The following is an 11,033-nucleotide window of genomic DNA, read 5'->3' as shown; positions in this document are numbered from 1 at the left end:
AAATGGATGTGCCCCCCCCCGCCGATCTTTGTGGGCTTGCTTAAGCCGTTCCGGAATCCGGCGCAAGAGAACGCGGAAGCGTTGGCTCCGGGGCGGTCTCCACAGGCGCTCTATTCACCCGGAAGCTGGATCAGCAACTGGTTTTTGAGCACGGAGCGCAGCGATCTCCATATTCAACGGCGCCTGGCGCTCCACCTTCGGGTGAAGTGACGAATTCGGCTGCTTAACGGCCAGAAGCTGCTCCGACAGAGCGTGATAATCCTCAACATGACAGCCGGTGCACAACGTGCTCCAAGCTCTCTATGCAGCGGAGCTGCCATAGCACTTTTGCTTAGAGGAAGCTTGGAAATGGTCGGTGACCTTAGCTCTAAACTTGATACCAGTACGAGTGTAGCAAACCGCTAACTCCAAGAAAAATCACAACCTTAACTTAAGGCAATTAAACTCTTTCGCTTGAAACAAAAATGTTTTTTTTGGGATACAGGCGGCGAAGCCGCCTGTATCCAGATCTATAGGTTTTCTAAGTAAAAAGGAAACCCCTATTAAAATGCATGACTACTGGCAGTCCAGTCACGAACTGACTTCTTGTTATGGTGTAACCACACCAATGCGTGATCACGCCGTTTTGTTTAAGCCACATCCTAGCATAGCCCACCCATTTTGTGCGACCCACCCCTTCATACCAGGGTACATTTAACCCCGTTACACTATAGGCCTTCCGCGCAGCGGTATGCGACCCAGCATGATGCTCAGCGGAGTCACGATCGCAACAAACCTCGTTCTCAAGAGCTCAAAAATTATCGCGTGTCACTTGATGGCGATCAACACAGTCGTCGTTGTCCGCCGCCGACTCTTCCTGACAAGTGGTGGATTTTTTATCACGTGGAACGACTTGTAGGTCGACGTCGTCGCCAGAGTCGAACCCAGTATCTTGTAAAGTAACGGGAATTCCCCGAGAACTGGTGGAAGCTTAAAGTGACACTTCGGCAAGACTACCAAGACGTCGTGGACGCCTATGATAACAGGGATCATGACGCTCCGCTTCATTGTACGCCCCGCACTTCTCGGTGGTAGCCAGGGAAGCTGAAGGGACACGAGCTGAGCTCAAGTTATGACTTTGAGCTACTGCTGTCGCAGACTCACACGTGTGAGAGACCACAGAGCGTGACGGATCGACTTGCGTCGCACGGCGACAAATCAAAGGAAGTCGGCGACGCGCTTTGAGTTTGGCAGACTCAAACCGAAGATGGCATTCCACGCCCGCGCCCACCTCTTTGTGACTCAAGTGTAATTTGATGCGAGGAAGCTTTCCGGTGCCGCTACACCCATTGCTCAAAGATCTCTTCGTCATCTGCAGCGGTTTCGCCAGAGGCGAGCACCACAGAATCGTTTGCATCGCGGGTGCAGGAGCGCCTCCTCTTTGAGCACAAAGTCGAGTGCGGTACGTATCCACCGGAATTTCTTGCGGAACCAAGAAGCGTGCTCGAGGATCTTTTCTTGGTCAAGCTCAGCTTGTGTAGTGGCCGGGGCACGTTCATGTAGACAGCCAACAATCGATTGATTGCATCCTTCACATTTGTAGCAGGATCCAGCCGTATTCCACACGAGAGTCAAGGACGGACCGTGAATGCGCGTGCATAAGAGCCGCCTTGCGGACAGCATCCATCTGCTGCTTCTGTGCCTCGCCGAGTTCATTGATAATGACACCACTTCCCCCGGAGGTCAAGAGTTCGGGAATCGGACACGGCATCCGCAATGTTTGAGCAGGGCTCCCGTCGCGCCGTTGGTACACCTCGCCCTCTTCTTTTTCCCATCCTCGGGAAGGGGTATCCAAATCGTAGTCAACTTCCACTTAAACCTCAACGAGGTAATCCATCGCCCGTGGCGGGCGCGAAGCGCGGTCGGGAGTAGACATCGAGTCTGCGTTATTGCTCGTGCGACGTTGCTGACAATGCGCTGCGCGGTACTCGGTTACCGATAGCTTGGGCTGCGCTTTCCTTGAAGCAGTGGACTTGCTGTTCGAATTTGCACCGGGTGCAGGAGACGAAGAAGAGCTCCGCCCGCGGGCGTTCTTTGAAGCAGCGAGGCTGGGAGTCTTCCGTGTCCTCGACACAGGGCTCATTGAGCAGAGAACTTGTGAAGAAGGTCCAAGTGATGTTGTGGTGTCTTAGACACGCGAGCCTCGTTCGAGGTGGCACCTGAATGTAAACTGTAGGTGTTCACAATCTTAATCAGGAGAGTGTAATGGGGTTTCACGTGCCCTGGTATGAAGATATATGGGTCGCACAAGCTGGGAGGACCATGCAAGGATGTGGCTTACACAAGACGTTGTGGCCACAGAATGATGTGCCTCACTTTAACAATAAGTCAGTTCTGCCAAAACTTATGTATTTTAATAATATTTTCTTTTTAATTAGTTAACTACAGATCTAGATATAGGCAGCTTTGCTGCATATAAAATCAACAAGTACAATTTGTATTTTGAACTGACGAGTTTATTTGTTTTGGGTTTTGGTTGTTATAACTATTAGAGTAGGTGGATTGCGATCCGCTACACTTCTATTAGTTTTGAGTATAGAACGAAGGTCACCGACCTTAACCAAGCTCCCTCAAAGCGAAAGAGCTACGGCAGCCCCGATGCAAACATAGTGTAGCGTCATTAATGATGTTTCGCTTGCGGAGCACGAAGCAGGCAAAGTAGATCCCCCCACTGGGTACAGACTTCATGCGGGCAAATTATACATGGCCATGCAGTAAGTAAAAAAGTAGATTCCTGGGAAGTACGTGCTGCAGTACATCAAGGTCGATCTGTGCCGTTTACAAAGCTCCTAATTTTTTTAAAAATATAGTGGTATTTTTCTCATTGTATCGCGGGATTTGGGCGGGTTGCATCGAAAGTAGCATTCTACACCCAGGGATCAATATACCCCACTAATGAAGTTTTACCGTCTAGCGACAAAGCTTTAAAAGTCACACCAAACATACACACATACCTATTTCGCCAATACATTCTCCTGCAGAGTAGAGCACGGAAGTCGGATGTGGACGTTCACATCAAGCCCTTTAAGAATGACCTCGAGTATGTTTGCCTGAATAAGATAGAGTAATATTTCTTTTTGACCCACAAATGCTTCATCAGGAGGCATAGTTTGTAGACAGATTTCGCAAGGAATAAAGCTATTACAGATTGGCAAGTACCACGATCTCAAGGAGACAATAAACCGAAATTGGTCTGAACAGAAATTTTGACAAGTATAATAAAATCTTAGTCGAACTGACCCAAAACATCACTAATCTCTTGATAAAATCTTAAACTGCGTTGGGAAGGTGTTATCTGAACCTAACAAGAGAATATTACAAAACTTGTTGTGGGCTGAACGGCGTCTTTGTCACCTCCGACAGACGATATCTGTATTCAAAAACGCACTGTACCCGTTGAGATCAGCTTGTGGCGATGTTTCCTAGGTAGCTCTATTATTCCAAGAGTGCCACATTTCTATGCTAAATTCCATTTCAGCTTTTGATAAATAAATACTTATTATTATCTTCGATAATCAAATTTATTTTGCTTGACGCGCGGCCACCAATCAATTTCAACCACGATTCTCCTCTACGCTGAGTCCCATTATTGCCCCAAGTGGTGACACTTTGGTAATAAAACTACTCGAAATAACGCAAATGTTTCTTACTAAGGCGTATGTATACATTTGTGTGATACATACTCAATAGCACGCTCCTCCATCGAGATGTAAACTACAACAGTTTTCATATTTAGTCTTTCTCTTAAAGACCTTGACCTATGCGCACGAAGATAAAACTTCTGCTTGTTGCACTCGTTAGATCCTACTCCACAAAATATTTCTATAACGACGATTCTCTCTCATTCACGTCACTACATAGCTCAGCGCGCTTGGTAGATCTGGGCAATCCTTGCGACTGGCGCCATGAATGAAAGCTGAAATGATCATCGATGCGAACAGCTGTAGAAATTTGATGATCCCTTATGATCAAACCACTCATCAAGGAGAGGCGCTCATTGCGCTCCTCTTCTTGTCTGCTTAAGTAAATATTTCGGTACCATTTATCAAAGAGTTTTATGTCATTCTCTCACGACGTGTAGGTTCGCGACACATCTACCGAGGAGCACACGATGAAGTCAAGCTCTATAACCTTAACAGACTGAGCCTGTTTTAAACAGTTTGCTCGTTTGCAAGCACATTCTCACGGCGACCCGATACGATTTCTCACGCCATGATTCTAGCTCCAACCTTATCAGAAATTATTCGTCATCCAAAAGCAGAGCGCTTACACGTCTCTGCGTGCGAGTCGTCTTCTCACAGCTAGAGCAAATCGAGTACCAAGAAGCTTCTCAGCTAGCATTAACTAATCCTAAAGGTCACCATTCTTCAGGAGTATCACCTGCGCGTAGAGCAGCAGCGGTTGGGAGAATCCGTACTTTCCACAAATAATGAAATTTTGTATGCTGGGGAAATGCCAAAGCGTATCGTTTATTTCGAGCACTGGTTAAGGAAAAATGGGATGTCGTACCCTTTGAGGGACAGATACAATAAACAAGCAATTTGCTTGTCGATTTAATGCTTAACATTGTAAAGTATGAAGGATGACGCGGAAGTGGAACTGAATTCTTCAACCTCCGGTTCTTGCTGATAACGGCCCCACTCGTCGCAATGCGACAGCTGTACTCTTCTTGAGACACTCTTTTTTCGGGCTGGGTCCCTTTGGCTGGGTCCCATTGACCACACATTTCAAGAAATTTACCAGATATCATCTCTTTTCTAGTAGACCACTTTGCGTCCATCAAACCATGATATTCTACCGCAAGGTGTTCATTAATCGACTCTTCGCGGTAGCTCGACCCTTCATATGCCTGGTTAAGTGGCGAGAACACTCGCAAAAGCTGACGCTTCTGTTCCCTTAAGGAAAGGAATGCCGCAACAACTGAAGCACCGCATCAACCTTGCAGATCAGACTTACTAGTCACCGATATAAAAGCTTTGCTCTTCGTGAAGCCGTGGAAAGTCTCGAAGAATTTGTGGAGTGTCGTGCCATTATGTACGACGCACGACAGTCAAAAACGGGTGGCACGAGGAGGCATTGAAGATGCCATACACGGGATCGATTTTGTGGCATTTAAATCAGAGCCAAAAGTTAATGTGTCAGAATTTCCTTGGGACCTGTGAGGATTTTGACACGGTGACAAGTTGTATTGTTTAAGACCTGGGTTCGATTTATTCTGTGTATGGCAAGTTTTGGATTCTTAAGCTTTAAACTGATCGCAAGTAATAATTGGTTGGGTGCATGCACATTAATTCTGATTGAGCTTGAGCAAGTATTAAAATACGTCAGCTAGAAATCAGAAGCACATGTGGTGTGGGCAAGAAGCTATTGTAGCTTTTGTGCAAGGCATGGAACTGTCGCTAGTGAAGCAATGAAATTGTTAGTGTTGGATTAGAGCTTGGGATGCAGAAGCCGCAGTAAGCCGCGGATTCACGATGGGGCATAAAAAAGCGATTGTTCATCGCGACGCATGTAGTGATGTTTTGCTGAGACAGGAATGAACGCTGATTTGTCGTGGTGGTCAGCGTGTATTGCTAGTACGTTAGCTGTAAGATAGTGTCATTTGTATCAGAGACGACGAAGCTGGAAAGCGACTGTTACTCGCGAGTTAAAACGTCAGGACCCGTAAAAATGAAGGATGTCTCGTCTTATTGCGACGTGATCGTACTGCTGAGTCGACACAACCGATATAGGTGTTCACTGGTTAAGTTCGACCAGGATTTAACAAGAAACATATTCAGCTGTCGACCAGGGTATCTTATGGTTGTAAGCGTCCCCACAAAACATCCAGTAGAAGCTCTTACGAACTAGATATTTTATCTTTAGCGAATATATTATAAATAGGTAAAGTCAGCGCAAGGGAAGTTGGAGGTAAATATCAACTCAAAACTTGCAGGCAGTTGTTTAATGTATACGCTTGAAACAGCTGTTTGCCTTCAAGACAATAACATTGTCGGCGCCGACAACCTGGCTTTCAAAATTGCTTCAATTCAAAAAACCTGTTTTGCAGGTAGAACCTGCACAGATAGAGATAAGTGGTTATGGCTGGTGTCTTTGTCCCAAAGGGGCTTAAGGGAGTAGACTTGTACACCAGTTTAGTGCACGCAATCTGTACCAACATAGAACGTCCTCTAATAATTCTTTGTCAAAAGGGTCAAATGGTGCTGAAGTGCGGAGAGGAAACCTGGAGCGAAATTCCTATCGATGCCCCGATTCTGACACTTCGAATTCAGATTAGTCACTTCATGTCGTGTGAACGCTTTGATCTTAACTTTAGGCTATTGTTACTACAAGATGTAAATTCGAGCCCCATCAGCATCTGCATTCAAGCTTCTCCAGTTTATAACGGCAAAGTAAATGTACTGTTCACGCAAAAGGGCTTTTTGCAATGACCTTTATCTTTTATACTTAGAATTTTTCTGCTTGGTTTATGTTGTTTGTGATTTAAATTTCTTTGCCTTCTGCATTCGCGGTGGCGGCGGCACCGATCGCTGAGATGATACATACCGCGCACATATCAAACGATGTGTGTGTTCCGTCGATTAAGGCGTGGGTATATGGATTATAAAATATCGAATACCGCTATCTTAAGGCGCGCAATCGCACAATTGCTCCGCTAATTCTCACCCCAAGCTTTGCTTAATTTCGGCACTGATCTGATTTGACACGTGACGTGTGGTAAAACCTCATGATGCGGATCTCAATTGCATGATGCTGTACGAGGCACATGACGCCCTTTCGGAAGAACACATCGAAAGAAAATCGGCGGACTGCTTGGTGGGCGCTATGTATTGATGTCTTAACATGTATAAGCAGATAAGAACATATTTGCGCATGTTAGAGCGTATCACTGGTTGAACGCTCATGGCATGCAGCGGCACCTGTGTAGGTCTTCGCGGCTCCATCGAAAGAGGTTGAGTAGACTCGCAACATCCCGAAGGATGCAGATTATACAAACTGTGTTTCACGGGGGGGGAAATGATGCAATTAAACGATCTTACTCTTACGAGCCAGTCACACGGAAGAGAACTATTTTTGACAAATTCGCAAATCTACCAACCTCTTTAGCTGATATATTCTCTTCTCTAAAGTGGCGACACAAATATAAGCCGCTAAGGGTACGCCGTGCGATGGCGATGCGCATTGTGAATGTCATTTTTGTTGCAGTAATCAGTCATTTGGTGGATTGGACAAAAATTCAAAATAAGTCAGTAATAAGTTATTAGTTGGAGTTAATCCTTACCTACTCTAACGTCTTCTTAGTTTTCAAAGTTCATTGTCGGTAGGTGATTTTTTTGAAGAAGTGGTGATCCATTCTCCTTTACTTTCAAGCCTCTGTAGTACTTTTAACTGCCTCGTGGTGAGGACCAACAGTTTCGTAATAATATTTTAGATTTTAGGCTGAATTTTGACACAAAGAAATTTGTATTATTTGATGTCAACATTTAACGAAAACATCAATTCGTCAAAATTACAAACAGCTTAAGAGCTTGCGATGTCATAATATCGTTTCATACTCCCATGAATCCCCAAGTCCACTAGCCTCGCAATAGACGGCAATATCTGGAATCATTTCAAAGGCAATCTTGGTCAAGTAGAGAGACCTGATCACTACATCGTTTGGACTTCGATTTGCTGTTGAGCGTATCTGAGACTCAGAAATACTGCTGTGTTGACTAACATTGCTATCACGGAATCATAGACAAGAACATTCAATGCCATACTTCTGACAAAGCCTGAGAGTCGACGCGTTCTTTACTTTTTTCTCAATTTGGTATGCAATTTTTACGCCCTACAAAGATCATTCAGTATGGTCATAACCGCGCGCCCAGCGAATTCGCAGATAACTTCAGCCATGGAAATATGTCTTTCCCTCCGTTCACGCATAGCCTCATTCTCGTAAGCTCCACGTATGTGCAATTTTGTTCGTGTACTCTTTTCGGTAAGCGCGAAATGTAGTGAAGCGTCATCTATTCTGGATTTCGCCCAAGATTTTACACGTCCGTTTCCATCAGTACGTCCTCAATATCCAACCTCCTCTCGTAAGAAACGGCTTTTAAAGAAACGATAAGACTATTTTGATAATAAACCTAATCGGAGTATTTGCTACATAAAAGTGATCTAAAACACAAGCCTAGATTTCTTAATATAACCCAACAATCGCATCTTAATTATGAGGAAATGTCAACATTGCCCGCTTTCGTTTCTATGCCTCATGCTGAGGCGAAACCCTTGATGACGCCATGGCGATGGGTTCCAAAACCGGCAAACGACTTCTTCATTCACGCTTTCGTTGAATGCTATTTTTATACAGTTTAATACACCAGAAAATGATATGTGCAGATTATATTGCTTAAGATGTAGTAAACAGCACAAGACAATGCTTGACTCATAGCTCATAGTAAAGATTCACGCAACCATCCAAATATTTAGAATGAGACCGGATAGAAGACTCCAAGTCGATCTTTAGTCTTCACCCCGACTTTCATTCAAAAAAGCACAACTCAGCTTTTATACTACTTCCAATGTCCGCCTACTGTTCTCGTCAGAGCTGTCACTACTTTCCGTCGAGCTAGCGTACTCATCTTCCTGTAGTTTTTGGGGTGTTGATACGCGAAAGACAAACGATTGCGCAACAATATCGTGCTGGCGAGGACTGCTGAGACTGATAGGCATAGCGATCGAATACTTGACAAAGTTACCAAACTTTTCGTGCTTTGAGACAAGAAATATTCCAACAGCCACAAGAAGAATTGCTGTAGGAAACATGATCCACTGAGTTCTCGTAAAATTGTGCGCTTGTTGAAAGAATACGACACCGCTGATGTTGCTCATAGTAATCCAAAATCCCTGAAAAACAGGATACGATGACATTGTATCTCCACACATTGTGGCTAAATTCAATGTGTGGGTCTGTGTCAATAGTGTACCTGCCATTCCCGCACACAACAAATATGTGCCAAAGTACTGGAATTGATTATCACCCGAGACTGACGACGAAATAAGTTCGACAACGCACTTGGCTAAGAGCACCGACTGGCCACCAATTGTGCCGGAAATGGCAGCCCAGTACAGCGGCAACTTTGGATCAATAATCAATGTGTGTTTCTCAATTTCGCTCTCATCATATTTACCAATTTTGAGCCGTGATAGAACGATTTCCTCCAAACTATCGTCCTCTTCTTGGCCCATTGGAGATAGCGACAAATGATCGCCAAATATCGGGGACGGGAAAGGTGACATCATGATACTCCTGCGCTTTTGAGGCTCTTCAAGTGCAGGCGACTCTTCTGTACTCTTTTGCTTTGATGCGAGCTCGCGCTTTTTTTCCTGCACGTCATCCACACGAGCATCGTCCTTGTCATTACTAGCAACACGCAGTGCTGGAGCTTTCGAGCGACGTGCACGCATGTAGAGTGTCATACAAAACGCCGTGGTAATCAGTGCATAGAGAATAAAAGGCGCAGCCTCCATCAATGTATAGATCTGATCCATTTGGTAATGACCTTCATCCTCTTCACTAGCTGCAGCCAAAACGACGACACCGAGTGATACAAACGCGACGCCAACAATATCCGTTAAGTATAAACTTTGTTTTAGCCAAAAGTGGGACATAAGGCAATTGCCTAATATAGTCGAGCCACCACCAAGTGAAGCTACTAGCGTTTGTGGTGCAAAGCCTAGCGCCAAAAAGTCGCCCAAAGACGCACCCACGACACATATCATACCGACCCACCAAATTGGTCGCATCGTATATGGACGTGGTACAGCACGTAACTCTTCTTTATCATGTGAATACTTTTGTAAATTAACACCAAAGATGGACATGAAAGCCGAAGCGACGGCAATTGCGCCACCAATAAAGTCGCTCCTCATGGGTTCGTGAAAGGTTCTGAACTGGTGAGTAGGAACCGATAGCGCTTTTTCGCTTTTTCGCTTTTTCTCGACTGACGACTGACTAGATAGGACGAATGATGTGGCAAGAATACACAGTTTCGTACAATCATTAAAGAGGGCGGAAAACCAAGTTGCCTTTATTAAGCAACCCAAAAATGCTCTTTTTTAGCAACGGCAAACTTAATTAAAGGAATATAAAGTTGAGATTCACCCTTTAGTGACAGATAAGTCATTTAAATAGGTCCAGAGCGCATGTTGACGTCCTCACGATTATTATGACACTGCTTGATGGACATAAGTGATGTCTTATCATGGGGCTGCAGTGTTGTGTGTCAATAGTCATAGCATAACCAATAAGAACCCTCCACCGCATGCTCTTCAGCTGTCACTGGCTTAAATAAAAATAGGTATTGTAAAGCTCTGGATGTCGTGGGCATGAGTTGTACACACCATAACACCGGCTCTTTAAGCAATCACAGCAAAGGAATGATATTTTTTTTATTGAATGACTGTTCAAAATGTAATGAGAGGGTAAGACGTTTCTATTAGAGCTAGCGACGGAAAACTGTGAAACAGACAAATGAAACTTCTGCCTGAATTTTATGGCTATCCTGCTCTGCCGTTGTGTGCGTTAATGGTTCAGGAGATAAGATTTCAAGAGTGCCTAGCAAATCATATGCAGTCAGATTCGAAATTCCCCTAACAGCTGCTACATTACAGATTACATGCAAAATACTAAGATAAGTCTTTGTGTCGCATACTGGTCCGACGTGACAAATGATCTTTCCACTGCCAGAAAATGTTCATTCAATACTAATGATTCATTACCACAAAGGCATTTAATTTTCTCAAAGCGTTCGAGAACAAATTTTACGTTTTGATCTCCTTTATCTAGATAAGTAGCTAACCATATTGTGGTCACGGGACGAATCTTTGTGGTCATGAGATTTGCTGTTTATATACTATGTTCCAAGAAATCCGTGAAGCCATAAAGCAGCCATGTCGTAATACATCCACCCTGTCCCAGATCGAATAAAAAGCTGCACAAAACCAAGAAT

General features: G+C 44.4%; 2 protein-coding genes across 2 annotated transcripts; one reads left to right on the top strand and one right to left on the bottom strand.

Annotated features, from left to right (window-relative positions):
• Positions 1-6,119: 6,119 nt before the first annotated feature.
• PHALS_04591 (uncharacterized protein) lies at positions 6,120-6,470 on the top strand (the record flags this gene model as incomplete). Its single annotated transcript, XM_024722431.1, has 1 exon — positions 6,120-6,470. One exon carries the CDS (start codon positions 6,120-6,122, stop codon positions 6,468-6,470), a length of 351 nt encoding a protein of 116 aa, XP_024573508.1.
• Positions 6,471-8,589: 2,119 nt separating this feature from the next.
• PHALS_04590 (hypothetical protein L917_07782) lies at positions 8,590-9,954 on the bottom strand (the record flags this gene model as incomplete). The annotated part of the gene is made up of 1 exon (XM_024722430.1): positions 8,590-9,954. The coding sequence occupies one exon, from the start codon at positions 9,952-9,954 to the stop codon at positions 8,590-8,592; it is 1,365 nt and encodes a 454-aa protein (XP_024573507.1).
• Between the last annotated feature and the right edge of the window lie 1,079 nt (positions 9,955-11,033).

The sequence above is a fragment of the Plasmopara halstedii genome, assembly GCF_900000015.1.
Source record: "Plasmopara halstedii genome assembly, contig: Scaffold_262, whole genome shotgun sequence".
NCBI lineage: Eukaryota > Oomycota > Peronosporomycetes > Peronosporales > Peronosporaceae > Plasmopara > Plasmopara halstedii.
The sequence above is the reverse complement of the archived record's forward strand: the minus strand, read 5'-3'. Positions and strand labels throughout refer to the sequence as shown.